At 44.9% G+C, this 22,957-nt stretch overlaps 1 protein-coding gene across 1 annotated transcript in view; it reads left to right on the forward strand.

Annotated features, from left to right (window-relative positions):
- The window catches only part of flii (FLII actin remodeling protein), a 36,848-nt gene extending 14,148 nt beyond the window's left edge, over positions 1-22,700 (forward strand). The window contains exons 8-31 of the mRNA XM_083650187.1: positions 1,220-1,377; positions 2,297-2,381; positions 2,718-2,865; positions 3,005-3,135; positions 3,905-4,012; positions 4,974-5,078; positions 5,371-5,550; positions 5,705-5,787; positions 6,004-6,078; positions 6,355-6,438; positions 6,662-6,833; positions 8,340-8,447; positions 8,596-8,787; positions 9,636-9,734; positions 10,726-10,815; positions 11,709-11,848; positions 12,071-12,293; positions 13,945-14,099; positions 17,140-17,200; positions 18,554-18,682; positions 19,265-19,371; positions 19,595-19,700; positions 20,862-20,927; positions 21,096-22,700. Coding sequence (XP_083506313.1) covers positions 1,220-1,377; positions 2,297-2,381; positions 2,718-2,865; positions 3,005-3,135; positions 3,905-4,012; positions 4,974-5,078; positions 5,371-5,550; positions 5,705-5,787; positions 6,004-6,078; positions 6,355-6,438; positions 6,662-6,833; positions 8,340-8,447; positions 8,596-8,787; positions 9,636-9,734; positions 10,726-10,815; positions 11,709-11,848; positions 12,071-12,293; positions 13,945-14,099; positions 17,140-17,200; positions 18,554-18,682; positions 19,265-19,371; positions 19,595-19,700; positions 20,862-20,927; positions 21,096-21,230 — 2,940 coding nt within the window. The 3' untranslated portion in view covers positions 21,231-22,700. The remainder of the gene's footprint in view (positions 1-1,219; positions 1,378-2,296; positions 2,382-2,717; positions 2,866-3,004; positions 3,136-3,904; positions 4,013-4,973; positions 5,079-5,370; positions 5,551-5,704; positions 5,788-6,003; positions 6,079-6,354; positions 6,439-6,661; positions 6,834-8,339; positions 8,448-8,595; positions 8,788-9,635; positions 9,735-10,725; positions 10,816-11,708; positions 11,849-12,070; positions 12,294-13,944; positions 14,100-17,139; positions 17,201-18,553; positions 18,683-19,264; positions 19,372-19,594; positions 19,701-20,861; positions 20,928-21,095) is intronic.
- The last annotated feature ends 257 nt before the right edge of the window (positions 22,701-22,957 follow it).

The raw sequence follows: 22,957 nt of genomic DNA on the forward strand, positions 1-22,957 counted from the left end.
TCAGGTGGGAGCGTGGCCTAGTGATTAAAGAACACATCCTAAAACACATGTTATCAGGTGGGAGCGTGGCCTGGTGATTAAAGAACACATCCTAAAACACATGTTATCAGGTGGGAGCGTGGCCTAGTGATTAAAGAACACATCCTAAAACACATGTTATCAGGTGGGAGCGTGGCCTAGTGATTAAACAACACATCCTAAAACACATGTTATCAGGTGGGAGCGTGGCCTGGTGATTAAACAACACATCCTAAAACACATGTTATCAGGTGGGAGCGTGGCCTAGTGATTAAAGAACACATCCTAAAACACATGTTATCAGTTGGGAGCGTGGCCTAGTGATTAAAGAACACATCCTAAAACACATGTTATCAGGTGGGAGCGTGGCCTGGTGATTAAAGAACACATCCTAAAACACATGTTATCAGGTGGGAGCGTGGCCTAGTGATTAAAGAACACATCCTAAAACACATGTTATCAGGTGGGAGCGTGGCCTAGTGATTAAAGAACACATCCTAAAACACATGTTATCAGGTGGGAGCGTGGCCTAGTGATTAAAGAACACATCCTAAAACACATGTTATCAGGTGGGAGCGTGGCCTGGTGATTAAAGAACACATCCTAAAACACATGTTATCAGGTGGGAGCGTGGCCTAGTGATTAAAGAACACATCCTAAAACACATGTTATCAGGTGGGAGCGTGGCCTAGTGATTAAAGAACACATCCTAAAACACATGTTATCAGGTGGGAGCGTGGCCTGGTGATTAAAGAACACATCCTAAAACACATGTTATCAGGTGGGAGCGTGGCCTGGTGATTAAAGAACACATCCTAAAACACATGTTATCAGGTGGGAGCGTGGCCTGGTGATTAAAGAACACATCCTAAAACACATGTTATCAGGTGGGAGCGTGGCCTAGTGATTAAAGAACACATCCTAAAACACATGTTATCAGGTGGGAGCGTGGCCTAGTGATTAAAGAACACATCCTAAAACACATGTTATCAGGTGGGAGCGTGGCCTAGTGATTAAAGAACACATCCTAAAACATAACCAACCACAACAGCCTAACTTAACGCCTTTTTGTTTTGGACACGAGCATGACCTAAATGCCTCAAAATGTAAAAGTAAAATATCACATTATATCACGTGATTATACCGATTCTTTTTCCCACTTGAATTCCAGTGTGATCTTTCTTAATGTGTCTCAATCCAGTCTGCGATCTGTAAGCTGTCCAAGCTGAAGAAGCTGTATGTGAACTCCAACAAGCTGGACTTCGATGGGGTTCCGTCAGGAGTGGGCAAGCTGGCCAGCCTCACCGAGTTCATGGCTGCCAACAATAACCTGGAGCTCATCCCAGAGGGGCTCTGCAGGTGGGCACACAAACGCACACGCATACATGCGCACACACACACACACACACACGGCCAAAACGCACAGCACACAGTAAGCGCAGCGCCATGGGGCGCTTTAGTTCGGCGTCTGTTCTATTTTTTACGCGAGCGAAACAGACAGCGGGAGCAGGGGGAAAGAGAGAGAGGTGGGAGTGACGTTGCTATCTGAAGTGGGGTTTCAGGTGGTCATCCAACACAACAGAGCTAGAGAGAGACAGAGAGAGAGACTATAGACCTCCCTACACAACAACGTTGTTAACAAACACTCTTTGTCCTACTGTGGTCAGTCATTCAGTGTTTACCCCAATCCCAAGACATGGACATGTCATGAACTGTTGTCATGAACACATGACGTTATACATGAGGTTATAAACTCGTGATCAAAATGAGGTAGATATGTGAAAACAAAAGATGAAGACGAGCCAGTCGCTGATGCCCGGCGTGGAAAAATGCGCTCCTTGTGTGGACAGCCAGGCGCCTGCTCGTGAGGAAAATGCGCTTCTGCGCTTCCGCGTCCTGTCTGTCCATAGCGTTACACATTTATTTGGATCCAAAAGTAGGGCAACTATGATCCAATGAAGATCCAAATATAGCCAATAGCCAATCATCCAAACATCTGATTGTAATTCTACATTGTTCGGTTGATCGTATCTAAATTGGCTGATCATAAGAGCCAATTCTCTGTTGTGAAAAAAAAAGGGGGGGGGGGGGGCATTTAGCTAATGGCAGGTCTTTCTTAAAAAGCAGTGTCATAGACATAAAGCGCCATTTTCTACATTTCAAGCCTCTGCATTGCACTGCACAGGTCCATTGGTCTTGGCTGATTCTGTTTTCATTATATCACTGATCAAGAATACGAACTTATGTGATGACAGTCTTTCCTTTTGTTGTTGTCTAGGTGTGGTAAGCTGAAGAAGCTGGTGCTGAACAAGAACCGTCTGGTAACGTTGCCTGAGGCCATCCACTTCCTGACTGACTTAGAGGTACGGTAGTAAACCCACTCACAAAGTACATGCATCATACCAAGCTATCTTAACAAAGAGCGTTTATACTGAGTTAATAATGGTGGAGCTCATTTGGGTTTGATTACTGTATAAAGATGTCAAGCCTCAGACAAGGAGGATTAAAATATCCTGGTCCTGACCCACCTCACGACCTGGTAGAAAAAGCAGGGTAAAAGTTCTCACCTGACGACGTGGTATTTGTTATGTGTAAAGTAAAGCTAGAGAAACTTCCTGAGAAAGTTCCTGAGTTTCACAGTGGTTTTTCACTGCCCCCTGCGCACACAAACTCTTTCCCTCTACTGTACCTCTCTGTAGATGCTGGACGTGCGTGAGAATCCCAACCTGGTGATGCCCCCTAAGCCAGTGGACCGGACAGCAGAGTGGTACAACATTGACTTCTCGCTACAGAACCAGCTACGGCTGGCCGGGGCCTCACCTGCTACTGTAGCTGCTGCTGGAGGAGGTGTGTGTGTTTGTGTTAGATTTTCAGCCAGTGCCTCTGTTATCATAAAGCCAACGTCTGTGTCTTTTCTAGAAACTGAACCCTGTATCTTTATGTTTGCAAGCGTGTTAAAAATGACTGTGTTTGTGCGCATGTCAAGGAGCCAGCCCACGTGACCCCATGGCGAGGAAGATGAGGTTGAGGAGGAGGAAGGACTCGGCTCAGGATGACCAGGCAGCTCAGGTGCTGAAGGGCATGACCGACGTCGCACAGGAGAAGAAGCACATGGAGGTAAGCAGAGACATCATGGAGGAAATGGTCAATGGTCAATGGTTTCCATGTATGCAAAAGGACACGGCGGTATCCATGTCAAGCTTAGGGCTTCGTCTCCTACTGGTGCCTGTTGTGCTAAAGATACCTGCAGTCATGACACTGTAAGGTAGGGGTTCCCAAACGTTTTCTGTCAGGCTCCCCTTTTATGATATAGAAACACCCCCCCGAACAAACACACACTCCAAATGTGCCGTTACCTCCCCTCTTAGTTGTGAATTAATTATTAATTGCACTATGTAATATGCTATATAATTTATAAAAACTGTTGTTTAGTTTGTTTTACTGAAAAGGATAAATAAGCGAACTTCCAAAAAGATTTGATAGTATACAGTAGATTTGTCTGACTTATTTATTGTAAACATTCTTGAATATTTAAAATAAAATTAACTTCAAATTTTTACATTGAACAGCACAGCAACTTAGATTTCCCCACTTTTAGCAGCAACAGAGAGACAGAGGGAAACGTATGGGTACCCATGGAAAGGCCTGTTGTTCCTCTGTCCCCCCCCGCCCCCCTGATTGGTTATTTGGTAATTTGTTCACCTGAGGAAAACGTTGTTGTATATCACGGTGCCAGACGAGAAGCAGCCAAAACTCAACTCAGTGGAGTGGGCAGATTGGAAGGTCTGGACCCAGGCAAACATCGTGATCGAAGAAGGAGAAGAGTATAAACAGAATAGGGTGGTTTTTCCATTGTATTAATCTCGAATCCTGTTGGTTTTTGCAGGAGAATGGGGATCTGAAATATGGCGAGCTAAAAACACGGCGCTGGGAGAAGAGTCTAGAGAAACCTCATCTGGACTACTCTGAGTTCTACATGGAGGACGTGGGGCAGGTGTGTGTGGTTGTGTGTCAGTGGCATTTGTTCATTTCCACGATGTGACGTACCTGTCTGCCTGTGTATCTCTGATGTGAGAGGAAAGTAAGTTTAGGTGCATACTTGACATTTCACTCACCTTTAAAACCATATGAATGGGGCTGGCTCTAGCCTGGAGGGTAAAGAAGCAGTAACCAGAATGTCGCTGGTTCGATTCTTGGGACCAGCTAGGATCATTTAGATGGAGAAAGTGAATGAGGTATCATCCTTTCCACTCCCTCGACAACAACGATCAAAGTGCCTTCAAGCAAGGAACTGAACCCAACTACTTCCGTAGAGCTGCTCTGTGTTCTTCCACACACGCATTCAGACACCGATGGCGGCAAGCTACCATGCAGGTGCTGGCACAGCACAGTCATCGGGAGCAATTTAGGGTTCAATAGCCCAAAGACACTTCGACATGCGGACTGGAGGAGCAGGCGATCGAACCACCCCTCCTCCTGACCCACAGTGATTGTTGATATCCACCACTGGAGCTCCCGTGTAGTTTTTTTTTTTTTTTTTTTTTTAATTGCGTGACGTTTCGAGCCGGTCGGCTCTTCTTCACACCCTTTCTGACACAGCAGAGATACGCCATCTTTAAATACCCATAGTACATTTGCATCATTACATGACGTGAAAGTGCACCAGGTGTAGAGCATTCAGAATCATAGATTGTCAATATACAGAGAAATGTCAAATGCTAAATATACATACAGTACAGTATATAGAGACAACCATGCATTAGGAGGAAAAAATATATAAAGTTGAAATATACAGACAGTATAAATGTCCCAAAAGAAAGGTCACAGGCTAAAGAACCGTCAGAGATGTTTACAGGTTAAGAGGCGTCTCTTGTCCATCGAAAACTAACTGTGTTGGATGTGCGTGCCTCCTCTATTTTTACAACATTTCTGTCTTTCCCACTCTTTTCCCACAGGTTCCAGGTGTGACAGTGTGGCAGATAGAAAACTTTGTTCCCATGCAAGTGGAAGACACTTTCCATGGCAAGTTCTATGAGGCTGACTGCTACATTATCCTCAAGGTAACACATCCAATCTACTGCCACTTAGATCATCTGTTAGTCATTACTTGGGGATTCAACTTGGCTAGCGTTGAAATGTCTTTGTTTGCCTTGAACACAGTTCACATACTGTAGATGCTGTGCTGTTTAGTTCCAAGCGAGGACATTTTAGATGTTTGTATGTTAACTACAAGACTTTATCCAGGCTCGTTCTCATACTGATCTTACTGTCTCCCTACACTACACCATTTGATTCCCCTCCTTCATGTGTCCCTCAATTTTTCCTCTCATTGATCTCTCCCTACCATTGTAGACCTTCCTGGATGACAATGGAGCGCTGAACTGGCAGATCTTCTACTGGATTGGCCAGGAGGCCACGCTGGACAAGAAGGCGGGCTCTGCCATCCACGCTGTCAACCTGAGGAACCTCCTGGGTGCCGAGTGCAGGACGATACGGGAGGAGATGGGAGATGAGAGCGAGGAGTTCAGTGCCGTACGTGGAAACATACACACGAGCAAAGATGTCAGGGTGCATACAGTACAGACAGAGACTGGATACTTAGTAGCCAACGAAGAATCCTTCTCGGTTTATACAAACAGCTACATGCTGTTCTGATCGACTCTCTTTGTCTATCTCTGATGTGTAGGTGTTTGATAATGAGATCTCCTACATTGAGGGAGGAACATCCAGTGGCTTCTACACTGTGGAGGACTCAAACTATTCTAATAAGTAAGATGAGAACCGTTTTTTCTGAAACATATTCCTGTTTACTCCATTTGCCTTTTATCTTTTTAAGCCTGTTTTTGTTTTGTTCTTCTTTTCTTTTTGTAATGCCTATGTAAAGTCTGATTCTTGTGAATTCAATCTAGAAGTATTTGAGCTCTGAATTCTGTTAGATTGGTCTGAAAGCTTTTGACCAGGTCTTAACCCCTGCGTGTTTTCCAGGTTGTACAGAGTTTATGGCAAGAAAAACATCAGGTTGGAGTCTGTACCTCTGAAGGCCTCCTCGCTTGACCCACGGTGAGAAACACACCTGCACACACACCCTCTGACATAATATACACTACAAGATACACACTCGCGTGCATACTCTAGCACAGGGGTTCCCAACCTTTTTTGTGCCAGAGTGTCATGTCATGTCGTTGACCCCTTTACATCTCTTTCTCTCTCTGTTTGACATGCACATCTGGATGTTCTGTACTTGATCTTTATAACAGTTTTCTGCTATGATTCTCACTTAGTGTGACACCGAGTGTGTTGTGTGTAGCTAACATCCTGGCCTTCCTTCCCTGATAGCTTTGTCTTCCTGTTGGACACGGGGCTGGAGATCTTTATCTGGAGAGGAGCCAACGCTACGCTCAGCACTACCACCAAGGCCAGGCAAGAGCATCGACACACTAACTAGATGTCTGGGCTTAGTGTTAAGGTTTGGTGCTTAGTGTTAGTGGTGCAGGTTGGAGACCACATTGCAATAATATGTGGGACTGGTAGGTAGCAATAGGATTGGGGGGGTTCATAGGAATCTTGAGCCCGAAATGTAAATCAATTGTTACCTGCACAACATAATTCAAACCTGTGTGTGTGTGTTGTTATCGTACCCCAGGCTATTTGCAGAGAAGATCAACAAGAATGAGCGTAAGGGGAAAGCAGAGATCACTACCCTGGCACACAGCCAGGAGCCCCCAGGGTTCTGGGAGGTACTGGGAGGACAACCAGAGGAGATCAAGAAACACGTACCAGACGACTTCTCTCCTATCAGACCTAAACTATACAAGGTAAACCTTTTAAATAACATTTCATACAGTAATACTACTCCATACCTGACATTATCTTTTGAATTGCAACCGATTATAAAGTAAAGGCCTAGTTATTAGTTTATGGTTGACTAGATGTGATCAGTGTTGATACAGTAGTAGGTGTGTGGAGAGGGATGATTCTGTGATGCCAGGATATATTGAGCTTTCTGGAGGTGTCATATGCCTATATCAACAAAACATCAGCAATAGCAGGCGCCCACTTGAGAACCGCCCCCACCTTTACTCTGGCATCCAAGCTAAAGCAAGGTACTGACCCTGAGTGAGTTACAGTAGTAACTCCTTTACTCTAGCATCCAAGCTAAAGCAAGGTACTGACCCTGAGCGAGTTACAGTAGTAACTCCTTTACTCTAGCATCCAAGCTAAAGCAAGGTACTGACCCTGAGCGAGTTACAGTAGTAACTCCTTTACTCTAGCATCCAAGCTAAAGCAAGGTACTGACCCTGAGTGAGTTACAGTAGTAACTCCTTTACTCTGGCATCCAAGCTAAAGCAAGGTACTGACCCTGAGTGAGTTACAGTAGTAACTCCTTTACTCTAGCATGCAAGCTAAAGCAAGGTACTGACCCTGAGTGAGTTACAGTAGTAACTCCTTTACTCTAGCATCCAAGCTAAAGCAAGGTACTGACCCTGAGTGAGTTACAGTAGTAACTCCTTTACTCTAGCATGCAAGCTAAAGCAAGGTACTGACCCTGAGTGAGTTACAGTAGTAACTCCTTTACTCTAGCATCCAAGCTAAAGCAAGGTACTGACCCTGAGTGAGTTACAGTAGTAACTCCTTTACTCTAGCATGCAAGCTAAAGCAAGGTACTGACCCTGAGTGAGTTACAGTAGTAACTCCTTTACTCTAGCATCCAAGCTAAAGCAAGGTACTGACCCTGAGTGAGTTACAGTAGTAACTCCTTTACTCTAGCATGCAAGCTAAAGCAAGGTACTGACCCTGAGTGAGTTACAGTAGTAACTCCTTTACTCTAGCATGCAAGCTAAAGCAAGGTACTGACCCTGAGCGAGTTACAGTAGTAACTGTATATTTGTAAGTTGTCCATAATAACATAAATGGAGTGGGCAAAATGACTGAAACATCTCATGGAAAAGGATTTTAACTGAATCACAATTAAAAAGCAACTGCACAGGCTAGTTGTATTACGTTGAATGATTGTCAGCTTTGAAATAGGTCTGATCATCCACATTTTTACATGTACATTTCAAACTGGAGTAACTAACAGTGTTTCAAAGAGGCCAAATAGTCTGTGCTATAATTGCAAAAAGATTTGATGTGGCAAGTGGAGCAGTGTGAAAAGTCCTGATAACAAACCACATTGGCATAGGCACACTGCTCACAAGTCGAAACTCGCAGAGAGGGATACACACTTGACGGCGTAGATGCAAAACACAATAAAAAATAAAATGACCTCAGAACCAACTGAATGATCACTGCATTGTATGTTTGTGGTCGTCTGTGTGTAGGTGGGCTTGGGGCTGGGCTACCTGGAGCTGCCTCAGATTAACTACAAGCTATCAGTGGAGCACAAAGACTGCAAGGTCAAACTGGACACCATGCCAGAGCTTAGACTGGTAGGTTTATCTTCTGCATAATCACAAGATGGCAGTCTGCTTTTATTGTGAAATAACGACACAAGGATATGTTTAAAATGCCTTTTCTCCTCTCTTTGTCTTTTCCTGCCGCTCATCTCTCTCTCCTTTCCTTCCCTCCCTCCACCAGCTGCAGTCCCTGCTGGACACAAAGTGTGTGTACATCCTGGACTGCTGGTCTGATGTGTTTATTTGGATCGGGAGGAAGTCTCCCCGTCTGGTCCGTGCTGCTGCCTTGAAACTAGGCCAGGAGATCTGCTCCATGCTGCACCGGCCCAAACACACCTGTGTAACTCGCAACCTGGAGGGCACAGAGTGCCAGGTAACAGCATACAGGCTGAAAATATACACACACACACCACACACACACACACACACACACACACACACACACACACACACACACACACACACACACACACACACACACACACACACACACCTGGAGGCCACAGAGTGCCAGGTAACAGCATGCAGGCTGAAAATATACACACACACACACACACACACACACACACCTGGAGGCCACAGAGTGCCAGGTAACAGCATGCAGGCTGAAAATACACACACACACACACACACACACACCTGGAGGGCACAGAGTGCCAGGTAACAGCATACAGGCTGAAAATATACACACACACCTGGAGGGCACAGAGTGGCAGGTAACAGCATACAGGCTGAAATATATACACACACACCACCCTTCATGCTGCACCAAACCAAACACACGTGTGCTATTTTTGCTGGTGTGACCCCTAGACGATGGAACACGCTCCCTGATTGTGTTGGGAAAGCACAATTTATTGCTATATTTAAAAATCAATAAGATTCAGTTTTTCTTTGTAAAGCATTTTATATGACTGTTTTGTGTTTAAGGCTCTGTATAAACAAAGTTGACTGGGCCACTTAGAATTTCACACACAGACACATGCACACTGACAATCACACAAACAGGTAAACTCATGCACATGTCTGCACGACTCTGCAGGGATACACATGTACTAACAAGAGTGTAACAACATGAAGTGTCTCAGAATGTAATGTTTGTTCTTGACTTGTTTTTACACCCTTAAAAGTACCTAGTCAGTATCATTGTGTACACCCAATGCATTTCAAAGGTTAACACACTGGTTGAATCAAACGCTCCTCTCCTCTCCTGCCCTCCAGGTGTTTAAGTCTAAGTTTAAGAATTGGGATGACGTGTTGAAGGTGGACTACACCAGAGCAGCTGAGACTGTACAACAGAAGGACAACCTACATGGCAAGGTCAGTGACATGTTTGTCAGACTGTACAACAGAAGGACAACCTACAGGGCAAGGTCACTGACGTGTTTTAGGTCGTGTTTTAGGTCACTGATGTGTTTGCCAGGAAAGGAATATGAGGAATGAATATGCATGCTCCGATAGCAGGCCAGCCTAAGCTTTAACTTGATCTATATGCACTTAATCACAACCATTGTTTCGTGGTAGTGGTTCTGTTGAACGTTTAGTTGGCTATTAAAATAGGTCAAAGTCAAGTGTCCCAAAATGTGGGATTTACCAGTGACACTGTGGTGTGTAGATGTATAACGCTGTTTGCTGCCCCTGTAGGAAGTAAGCTAATATGCATAAAGGTAGAATGACACATTACAAGTTGCTATTAGACAAATTACTCATCTTAAGGGGACATTCAGACCAAAAGCGTTTTTGGAGCTGCCAGCGTCTTTCTGCAATTCATTCTCTATGTAAGGACGCGCTAGACGTGCTCCTCTTTTAATGAACGCACCTGGCATTTAGCGCTGGTGGCGTCTGTTGTTTTTGGAGGAGCGCTATGGGCGTTTTAAAGCTGAAATTGGCAATAATCTGGCTTTCATGTTGACAGTGAACAACATCAAACAGACAAAACTAGCTGGCTACCGTTCGTGTGGCTGTTGTGTTCTGATCTGTACTGCACGCGACTACAGGGGAAAACAAACGGAGCACAAAAAAACCGCTCCGTGCGCTGTGTTTTGTGCACAATGGAAGCGCTCTCAACATGATTTTCATAGCGTTCTGACTGAAAAAAAGGCTTTCGGTGTGAATGTCCCCTAAGACTGTTGCTCACAAAATAGGCGTGTTTTTGAGGGTGGGATCATCTGTGTTTTTTAAATATTGACTGATGAGTATGACTGAGAATCAAAGCCCTCATACTGTATGTGTGTCTGTGTCTGGCGGGCAGGGAGAGCTGCTTGTATCTGCTGAGTACAGGAAGTGTTTTATCTTGTGTTGTCTCTCCCAGGTGAAGAAAGATGCAGAAAAGAAAGACCAGTTGAAAGCTGACCTCACAGCTCTCTTCCTTCCCAGGCAGCCAGCCATGCCCCTCACTGAGGTAACACACACACACACACACACACACACACACACACACACACACACACACACACACACACACACACACACACACACACACACACACACAGGGCTTTTCTTCTCCATATAAATCGTTCGTCCACCAAGGGGTAAGCATAGACTGTATACAAATACGGACGTAGCCACCATGACGTCACCCATTGGTTTGTGGACTCCCGTTTTGAAGCCTGGAGTTTGGTATTTTGACCGTCGCCATCTTGGTTATTTGGACCCGGAAGCAGCCAGCGTGAGACCAGGGGTTTTCCCACAGAGCCGCCTGCTATTGGTCCACGATTGGCGAGCTGCGCAATCACTGGACAGGTGATCTGTCAATCACGCCCCAATGCATAGTCTGCTTTATCGTCTTATTTTACTTGAAATGGGACCATAATTAACAAAATGAACATCATGCTGTCCTGAAGAAGACTTGAAACTTGCAGTTGAGACCATAAACGCATTAGGAAAGTGTTTACTAAGGTAATAACTCAAGGGAGATCTAGGGTCATTTCCCCCATTGACTTCCATACAATTGGACTTCTTTTTGGAGCCAGTGGAAGTCGCCCCCTGCTTATGGATGGGTATTGTTTCGTATTTGTTTTGTTTCGTATTTCAAGTGGCTGAATTGATGATGTTAGTGACGGTGCGTGTGGTGCTGGTTTATGAGGCACCGAAGTGGCTTCAGTTTTCAGAACCGGAGGTTGCCCCTTGGGGGAAACACAAAAACATTCCTTCCATGATCGTCCGCTTCCACAGTGAAGATATCGATTTTGACATCCCCAAAATAGCTTTGCTTAAAAACCATCAGCCATCATTGAATCTGCACTTGGTGAGAGAAGGATTTCCCTAAACAACAGAATGACCTCTTCTCTCCAGGCCGAGCAGATGATGGAGGAGTGGAACGAGGACCTGGATGGGATGGAGGGATTTGTGTTGGAGGGTAAGAAGTTCGCTCGTCTGCCAGAGGAGGATTTCGGACACTTCTACACACAGGACTGCTACGTGTTCCTCTGCAGGTAGGGATGTGTGTGGATGGTTGGTCAGTGGGGTGTAACTGTAGCTCAATTCAGTTCTTCTGCATTTCAACTGAATAAAAGTGTCTATTTCTCGTCATATATCTGTCTGTCTTTGCAGTGTGGAGACATAAGCAAAGGGAGAAAACAACCTTAATTTTGTTCTATTATTCCATCCTACTGTATCATTCTGTTGTCTGATTATTTCCAACTGTGCTTCCTTAGATACTGGGTGGCTGTGGAGTACGAGGATGATGAGAAGGAGAAGAAAGAGAAGAAGGGGGGCGAACGGGTCGAGGCAGAGGAGGAGGATGAGAAGCAGCCGGAGGAGGACTTCCAGTGTGTGGTGTACTTCTGGCAGGGCAGGCAGGCCTCCAACATGGGCTGGCTCACCTTCACCTTCTCCTTGCAGAAGAAGTTTGAGAGTCTGTTCCCTGGCAAACTGGAGGTAGGAGGAAAATATTTGTACACATGCACACACAAAATAAGACCAATGAAAGGGTAGGTGTGTTATTTTTCATTGGCACACATATTCAAAACTGTTTATGCCACGCACACATAAACACACTCTAGCCCTACTCCTTTGAAGCAAGGTACTTTAAGCTACCTGAAGATCTCGAAGATTTGCCCTTCTAAACTAGAATTGTAGATGCAGATATTTAGACTTTTTATGAAAAACACAGTAACATGACTACAGGTTAGTTGTTGTAGGTGTTCAGAGGCTTACCTGCGGGTGAAGTGTAATTTACTTTTCATTTGACCTAAATGACTAATGAATGAGTTTAGAATGCAAAAACACCTATGCTTCATAAGGGGGATGTTGAATAAATAGTGGGGAGTGTCCGCCTCATTCTTCCCCTGTGGAACCACATCATGTTGGTTTTTTTATATCCAATTCTAAAGATTAGATTTTGTGAGATCATATCATCATGTCCTCATTTGACCTGAAAATGGCCATTAAGCCTCTCCTGTGTTAGCCTTGTTAAAACCATCTGATCACATGACCTAACGTTCTGTTTCGCCCCGCGGATCAGTCTGGAGTTGTAGCCGCCCACATGGATTTCCTGAAATGACGATGTGACCTGGCCAATCAGGGACTGTGTCATAGTTGATGATGTGACCTGGCCAATCAGGGGCTGTGTCATAGTTAATGATGTGACCGGCCAATCAGGGCACAACAGTAATGGCCTCTCCCAAAGCAACAAGCGCTTAACGTTAACATGACTGTAGTAGAGTAAACAGTTATTGCAGGAATAGACAAGATTATCTTGGCAGAAAAGACGTTTTCGCCATTCTTCCAAGTGGATTTGGATTGGATTTGGTGACGCTGATTGGCTGATGGAATTGTCTGTCAAAGCAAGTGCTCCCACCCACTGAAATCACTGCGGACATGTGGAAGTCCAGACTGATCTATGGAGCGAAACAGAATGTGAGATCATGTGATCAGCATGGTTTGAACCAGGCTGCTCCTCTGGCTGCATTTATGTCAATCTGTCTGTGGCTGTATTTATGTCAATCTGTCTGCACTACTTTTCTCTGCTCCTCCCCCATCTCTATCCATTGATTGTGTAAAGAGTAAACATGTGTCCTTTCAACAGTGGAATCTCAATAGAGTCGTCTAGACGGGTGAACTCAGTCGTATAGAGATGCAGAAAATGTAGAACTGTAATCACAATCTGAGTCCGCTTCCATATTTGGTTTTGAAAAATGATTGCACTGAAATGACAAGTGTAACCACATGCTGTATCTTTGTTTAGGTAGTGCTAGTGTCCTCTAGAGAGAGAGTGGCGTCAGCGGAGGACCAAAATGCGAGACTCATTAGCCAATGAACAGCCAGGAATGGGTCTCGGGCTACTTTTGCATGCTAAAATAAAGCTGATAATGTACAATTTGATTCAAGGGATGAAAAACCCTTTCAAAGTACAACACAAACTGTCTATTTTGCTGCAACTCGACAGTGCTGCTTTTTTTACTCAAGAGTTCCAGGACCTTACTTCCTGGAAAAAAACTGGTCCATTGGAGTGAATGGAGATGTCGGAACTCTTCTATTATATGGCTCTGGGTAGTGCGTATGACCCACAGGCTGTATCTGTGTTTAGGTAGTGCGTATGACCCAGCAGCAGGAGAACCTCAAGTTCCTGTCCCATTTCAAGAGGAAGTTCATCATCCACAAAGGCAAGAGGAAACAGAAGACCGACTCGGCCCAGCCCTCCCTCTACCACATACGCACCAATGGCAGCGCTCTCTGCACCAGGTAGATACCTCTCACGTATTGTCAGGAGCACAGACACCAGCGCTCTCTGCACCAGGTAGACACCTCCCACATATTGTCAGGAGCACAGACACCAGCTCTCTCTGCACCAGGTAGACACCTCCCACATATTGTCAGGAGCACAGACACCAGCGCTCTGTGTACCAGGTAGACACCTCCCACATATTGTCAGCAGCACAGACACCAGCGCTCTGTGCACCAGGTAGACACCTCCCACGTATTGTCAGGAGCACAGACACCAGCTCTCTCTGCACCAGGTAGACACCTCCCACGTATTGTCAGGAGCACAGACACCAGCTCTCTCTGCACCAGGTAGACACCTCCCACGTATTGTCAGGAGCACAGACACCAGCGCTCTGTGCACCAGGTAGACACCTCCCACGTATTGTCAGGAGCACAGACACCAGCTCTCTCTGCACCAGGTAGACACCTCCCACGTATTGTCAGGAGCACAGACACCAGCTCTCTCTGCACCAGGTAGACACCTCCCACATATTGTCAGGAGCACAGACACCAGCGCTCTGTGCACCAGGTAGACACCTCCCACGTATTGTCAGGAGCACAGACACCAGCGCTCTGTGCACCAGGTAGACACCTCCCACATATTGTCAGGAGCACAGACACCAGGGCCCCGTTCCAATACCCATACTTGTACTTCTTTCTTGTAGTATGTACTGCCGCTGCCCTCACAAAGTATGGATTGTAGTGTGCAGCATGCATGCAAAATGCATACTATTGGGACACACTACATCTGTCGTCACGTGAGCTTCCTGAACTCCGACCTCTTGCTCACTTCCGCCGACGTCCGCAGCGCCACATTTGAGTTTTTTTTTTTTTGTTTGTTTTTAATTCAATAAACAAAGTCTGGCAGTAACAAACAGTACATTATACAAAAAATTCAGACTAAACATTTACAAAATTGGAACAGACAATCAAATAAACAAAATAAAATAAATAAAGCAAAAACATTAAGTCAGAGATCTAAACAGGAATCAAGATATGCATGTTTTGGTACAACACCATGCTTGTTTGGTTTTAACATATTTCAAGGCTTTCTTAAAGTTAATTATCTCATTCATGAACACACAGCTCAGTCAGTGCGACGTAACTCCAGTAGGTGGCGGTAATGCACAAAAAGTTGTTTGCCAACCGCCATAAAACATTAGAAGAAGAAGAAGACATAACTTCCTGCTGCGCAAAGGATTGTGGGGAAGTTTGGCTGAAGCAGCATGCATCGATGCATACTCCGAAATAGGAGCTGATGTAGTACAACATCCTGGTACTCTTGGCATACTGCATCTGACATACTATGTATTGGGACATACTACGGTAAATCTTTTTTTGCCTACTAAATAGTATGGAAGTATGGGTATTGGAACGGGGCCCAGCTCTCTCTGCACCAGGTAGACACCGCCCACATATTGTCAGGAGCACAGACACCAGCGCTCTGTGCACCAGGTAGACACCTCCCACATATTGTCAGGAGCACAGACACCAGCTCTCTCTGCACCAGGTAGACACCGCCCACATATTGTCAGGAGCACAGACACCAGCGCTCTGTGCACCAGGTAGACACCTCCCACATATTGTCAGGAGCACAGACACCAGCGCTCTGTGCACCAGGTAGACACCTCCCATGTATTGTCAGCAGCACAGACACCAGCGCTCTGTGCACCAGGTAGACACCTCCCATGTATTGTCAGGAGCACAGACACCAGCTCTCTGTGCACCAGGTAGACACCTCCCACGTATTGTCAGGAGCACAGACACCAGCTCTCTGTGTACCAGGGAGACACCTCCCATGTATTGTCAGGAGCACAGACACCAGCGCTCTGTGTACCAGGTAGACACCTCCCACATATTGTCAGCAGCACAGACACCAGCGCTCTGTGTACCAGGGAGACACCTCCCATGTATTGTCAGGAGCACAGACACCAGCGCTCTGTGTACCAGGGAGACACCTCCCACGTATTGTCAGGAGCACAGACACCAGCTCTCTGTGTACCAGGTAGACACCTCCCACGTATTGTCAGGAGCACAGACACCAGCTCTCTGTGTACCAGGGAGACACCTCCCACGTATTGTCAGGAGCACAGACACCAGCTCTCTGTGTACCAGGGAGACACCTCCCACGTATTGTCAGGAGCACAGACACCAGCGCTCTGTGTACCAGGGAGACACCTCCCACGTATTGTCAGGAGCACAGACACCAGGGCTCTCTGCACCAGGTAGACACCTCCCACGTATTGTCAGGAGCACAGACACCAGCGCTCTCTGCACCAGGTAGACACCTCCCACGTATTGTCAGGAGCACAGACACCAGCACTCTGTGCACCAGGTAGACACCTCCCACGTATTGTCAGGAGCACAGACACCAGGGCTCTCTGCACCAGGTAGACTCCTCCCACGTATTGTCAGGAGCACAGACACCAGGGCTCTCTGCACCAGGTAGACACCTCCAACGTATTGTCAGGAGCACAGACACCAGGGCTCTCTGCACCAGGTAGACACCTCCCACGTATTGTCAGGAGCACAGACACCAGGGCTCTCTGCACCAGGTAGACACCTCCAACGTATTGTCAGGAGCACAGACACCAGGGCTCTCTGCACCAGGTAGACACCTCCCACGTATTGTCAGGAGCACAGACACCAGGGCTCTCTGCACCAGGTAGACACCTCCAACGTATTGTCAGGAGCACAGACACCAGGGCTCTCTGCACCAGGTAGACACCTCTCACGTATTGTCAGGAGCACAGACACCAGCTCTGTGCACCAGGTAGACACCTCCAACGTATTGTCAGGAGCACAGACACCAGCTCTGTGCACCAGGTAGACACCTCCAACGTATTGTCAGGAGCATAGACACCAGCGCTCTCACAAACAATGGGCACAAGCATTCGTTTCTGTGCTCTATAGAAGCCTTCTTGTCCCTCCTTAAAATCTCAGTTCTCCATAGACATGTTTTCCTCTTTTTTCTTTTCTTTTTTCATCCCACAAAATCTTCTGTACATCTCTCTTTCAGAACCATCCAGATTGGAACAGACTCCAGCAATCTCAACTCAGAGTTCTGCTTCATACTCAAGGTGGGGATTGCTTTATTTTGGTAGCTTTATCCTCTGTGTGCCCCACTACTATATCAGGGTTCCTACACAAGTCTAGAAAGTCTGTAAAAGTATTTAAAAAAAATAATAATAATTTGGGAATTTGAAAAGATGTCTGGAAGAGTATGGAAAATGTTGTGGTTCAGGTCTGATGCACACATTAATCATTGTTTTGATGTTGTTGTAGACACACTTTGAGCCCACCGTTTTTGTTGATGTGAGAAAAAATGTTCAGATGTTCGGATGCTCTTATTACCCAGCCATAGCATGCATGATCTTCTTACAAATATGATCTTCTTACACATACAGGAGCAAACTAGGGGTGCATCGATCACGTTTTTTGCCACCGATCATCGACCGATCACCGATTACCGATCACCGATATATAAACTCCTCAAAGAAAGTTTGGAAACGTTATTTTAGGTCGATTATTTCTCCCCTTTAATAATACCAATTGGCATTGTATTTTATATCATTGGAAAGCCTGATTAGTGATAGGGCTTTTTTTTATAAAAAAATAAAAAAGTAATATAAAAAAAATATCGGCAATCAGCCGAAATATCGGTAATCAGCCGATCGCATATTTGAGGTCAAAATCGGCCGATACAGATTGCTTGCCGATCGATCGGTGCACCACTAGAGCAAACCGATGTATGTATCTATCTCAGCATTGGCCTACCAGCATTTATATTTGGCACGGGTACCGGCAGGTGTCAAGAGCAGACGGCGACAGGGCAGGATTCTTTAATTGGGTCATTAGGACCGACTAATAGCCAGAAATGGCTAATTAGTGGCCAAAATGAGTGAACACAGTTTCAGCACCATGGAGAGCTCCATTCGTTCTGATGGAGCACACCCAAGCGGAGTTGGAATCATTCAGGGAAGTGTGCTCCAATGGGTATCGGAACTAGTATCAAATACTGAACAAAATCAAATCCAGTCAAGAACATAGGGTCTGGGAAAAATATAGAATTTTAAAATGGAAACTGTGTAGGAACCCTGCCAATCATCTCACATAGTCTGATATTTGTCACTGTGAAGAACAATCATCTATACAGTGATATGACCTAGTTAGCAGGGGCAAGATGTCTATGTGTAAATCATATTAAACATCAGACGCAATCTTCTGAACAAATCAAGGTCTGGAAAAGGTATGGCATTTTTTTATTGAAAATGTGTAGGAACCATGTATGCTGTCTGAATAATGAACCAAACAATGTCCTCTCTCCTTTAAAAAAACAACAACAAAGACTTGGCTTCTGTGTAACAGACAGTATGTGTTTGTGCTGCAGGACTTGGCTTCTGTGTAACAGACAGTATGTGTTTGTGCTGCAGGTACCATTTGAGAGCACAGACAACCAGGGCATTGTTTACACCTGGGTGGGCAGAGCTGCTGACCCCGATGAAGCCAAACTGGCTGAGGACATCATGAACAGCATGTTTGATGACACGTACAGCAAACAGGTACGTGTGTGAATCATCTGCTTTCATTACCTTTTACTACCGTAATCATTCGCTATCCAAATGTAATTCCTCTTAGTTATTCTCACTTAGTTTCTCCAATACCTTATAGGCTGATTGATTGATTGATTGATTTTATTCACCTATTTCCAAGATGGTCCCTGGTCTTGTGAAATGTGTATTCCGGGTTTGAGACAGATTTTGTTGCCTATGTATGAGTCTGTAATACATTTTGGGCATGATGATTGGGCTGCCTAGTGCCTATTATTGGAATCGGTGTTCGTCAACCACTGGGCACACGGCCTCGAGCGGGCAGTGAAATATTTTCAAGTTGACCTGGGTTCGAATCCAACCCCTGACCCTTTGCTGCATGTCCTCCACTCTCTCTCCCCGCTTTCCTGTCATCACGGTCCTATTCAAATGCCCCCCGCCCCCCCCCCCCCCCCCCCCCAAAAAAAGAAATATATATATATTTACTGTATGTATATATATATATATATATATATATATATATATATATATATATATATTTTGTCAAACCAATCTAAAATAATCTGTTTACCTGTGTATCTGTCTGTCTCCTAGGTGATCAATGAGGGGGAGGAGCCAGAGAACTTCTTCTGGGTGGGGATTGGTTCTCAGAAGCAGTACGACGAAGACGCAGACTACATGAAATACGCTCGGCTCTTCAGGTGAGTTGTGTACAGGGACATCAGAACATTTACAATGGACTGAAAAGCCTTTGAAATCAACATTTAATGGCTGACAGACAAGTTTGAATAACATCAGCGGAAGTGTCTTTCTTTCTGATCATTTGTGATGCAGGATTGAGTTCACCCAGTTAGAGGTCACAAGTTAATAGTTAAAAGAAAGGAATGTATTAATACTGTTCTCTTCTCCATCTCCCTCCCTCAGGTGTTCGAATGAGAAGGGATATTTCTCGGTGTCAGAGAAATGCTCGGACTTCTGTCAGGATGACTTGGCCGATGACGACATCATGCTGCTCGACAACGGCAATGAGGTCATTACCTCTCTCCTTGGATTGAAAAACTACTACTGAAAATAATCATCATCATATGATAATAATCATCATCATCATAATTAATCTGTCCATTAATTTGTTTGTCAGTCACACTGTAACGTTGACTTTGTGCCACTAAGAGGTGGCATTGACAATGCATGGGACTGACCTAAGGGTGGCACTACTGTACATCACTGTGGGGGACATGTTTACTATTTGGTCTGACTTGATTGACCTGGCCTTCTGCAATGTCCTGTAATCAATTGGATTGCATCGCATTGTTTCAGATTCTATAGTACAATACTCAGTATATACTGTATATATATATATATATATTTATAAAACGGCTCTCTCAAATCAAGCAATCTGATTGGTTCACAGCCATTGTATAAATCCAATAACCCACTCCAATAACCCATGGCCATGGGTTATTGGTTGCCATGGCAACTCTTACTAAAAGCCTTTGGTTACCTCAAAAAAACAAATGGCGGAGACAGCTGTCAGATCCTTGTGAATCGATCTTCGCTTATAACTTTATTAATACTTCGCAGAAAATTATGTTTTGTACAAGAATAGATGCGGGCTAATGTCTTCTTTGCAAAAAAAAAGGCTGTTAACCCTGCATTTAACCCCGCATTTAACCCTGTAACGTTAGTTGGTGTCGGGCTTTGCAGAAAGCACTCGGCTTCTCAGCAAGCGCTGAGAATGCAGTGCTGCGCTCGAGCTGCCTGTCGGGCTTTCCAGAAAGCTCTCAGCTTCTCAGCAAGCGCCAGGATTGGCCAATGTCAACTTCAGTCTCCAGAACGATCCAATCAAATCACCCGCACGTCTATCTTCTTGCTAGAGGTCCCGCCTTACAGTAGTGTTTCAACTGACTATCAGAATACCATGCCAATCGGACTTATAGTATTATTATTATATTTATATTATCATACTTGGAAACCGTTTTATAAAAGCAATATAGCACTCGAGCAGCGTGTGTTGTGGCATATATCCCGCTGATCAGTTGTTATCCAACTGATCAGCGGGATATATTTGCCACAACACACTAGCTCTCATGCTATATTGCTTAAATATACACACATACATACATACACACACACACACTCTCATCAGTCTCTCACTCACTCCAGCTTTCTTTCTGTCGCCCTCCTCTCTCAGGTGTACATGTGGGTCGGCACTCAGACCAGCCAGGTGGAAATCAAACTTAGTCTCAAAGCCTGCCAGGTAAATAAGTGTGTGCACGCACGTGCCTGTTAAATATGTGTTGTCTGTCTGTCTCTCTCTGTGTGGTTGTCTCGGTTTTGTCTCTGTGTTAGGTTTCTGTTGATAGATTTTGTGTCTGTGTGTCTATATCCAAATCTATTGACTAACCTATTGATTTGCTGCCTGCAGGTTTACATCCAGCACATGCGCTCCAAAGATGCCGAACACCCGCGGAAATTGCGTCTGGTCCGGAAGGGAAATGAGCCCCACTGCTTCACGCGTTGCTTCCATGCCTGGGGAGCCTTCAAGACTCCCCTCGCATAGACGCTCTCTCTCTCAATCACACGCACACTCTGCTTCCTGTCTTTGGGACAGACAGGAAAACAAAATGTCACTTTTTCCCCCCTACAAGCTTTTCCGCAGCAGCATGCCTGAATAATATTGTCAAACGAAAGAAGAGATTTATGTTTTGAGATAGGTCTAAAGGTGTACAGATGTTTTATAACGAGTCCAAAGGGAGGCGAGTGGTGACTGTGTCCTGCTAACATATCATATCGCTCTCCCCCGCTGGTTTCATCCGGCCAGCGCGACAGTCTCACTGCACAGTGCCATTTTTGCAGTAGTCTGCTCCGAGGCAGAAACTGTACGAAGGTTTTTATCATTCACGTGTGGTCATTGAGGGATGGAACAGGAAGCAGCATTATCATTGGGTTTTTTTCTGAGGAATGATTGTCTATATACTTTTATTTGTCTTTTCTGTCATGAGGACTACAGTATGCTTTGTGCATGTTGACCCCAGGCGCCTTCATTGTCCCGTGGTCTCAATTTGGTCATCCTTCTCACCACCTCTCCAGCATATCCACTGATCGGAGTCAAGCTTGCCAAAGAGCGTCTAAGGCTGGGTGGGACATTTGACTTCAAACCCTCTGTGACCAAAAGCTGGTATTCATTACTGGCTAGGTGTCTGGAAAAACACATCGTGGTCACATAGTGTTAAAAGTCAGCCTCTCTTCCTATGTAAATAATGATGATCATCTTAGTTTATTTTTATGCAAAGATTTTGACCGGGATGGAAGTGAAACGGTTGAAGCGAGTGTTTTTACTGCTCCGCAGAAAGGAGGATGGGAGGGCAGTTTTGGGGTGATGGGACAGAGCCTTGTTTTACTTTAAGCTGTTTTACATGTGCAATCAGTACAAAGCACGGGATAAACCTTAGTACAAATACTCTTTTCTTCTGTCTACTGTGCATCACAGGCTGCATTCAAATTGTCAACATGATTCCTTCCTGCTTCTCTGTTGGTAAGAAGAGCTGATGAGTCATTTTCTTTAAAACAGAAAATATTCATTTTTGGAAAGGGTTCACTATTCTAAATTATATCAATCATTTTACAAGAATAGGTGCAAATCCTCCCCCCGCCATGCATTATGTCTCTTTTTGAAAATGCAAATGCAATCCTAATGGGAGATCTCCTGTATCATATTAGAGGCATATCTCGTCACTTCTGGTTCCACTGATCTCACTTAAACATTGTAGATCTGTGCTACCAGGGTGAACTTTGAGAGTACATGACTGTTGCAGTGCTTCTCGTGACCCCCATAGAGAGCCAAAGTGAACGTCACTTCCTGCTTCAGCACTGTACCAGAGATTTTCACCTGCCATTTATTTTCCCATAGACATTTCATAAAATGCTTGTAAAAATAGTTTTACTTGTTCAAACCAAACGGTTCAGATATATTTAGAATCGGGAGAGACCATAGAACATTTCACTCGGACCAAAACGTAAAAAAACAAAACGTTTTCTTTAAATCCGCAATTTGTTTATTTTGGTCGGAGTGAAATGTTATGTGGTCTCTTGTTTCTAAATATATCGGAACTGTTTGGTTTGAACAGTAAAACTATTTATAAGCATTTTACGAAATATATGGGAAAATAAGTTGATTAAAATCTCTGGTACAGTGCTGGAGCAGGAAGTGACGTTCACTTTGCCTCTCTATAATCTGCAGGGTTCGGTCCAAGCTGCTCTGATGATAGATAGAAACCAACTTCAGTA

Source organism: Poromitra crassiceps (assembly GCF_964638095.1).
Source record: "Poromitra crassiceps genome assembly, chromosome: 13".
In the NCBI taxonomy this organism is placed as follows: domain Eukaryota; kingdom Metazoa; phylum Chordata; class Actinopteri; order Beryciformes; family Melamphaidae; genus Poromitra; species Poromitra crassiceps.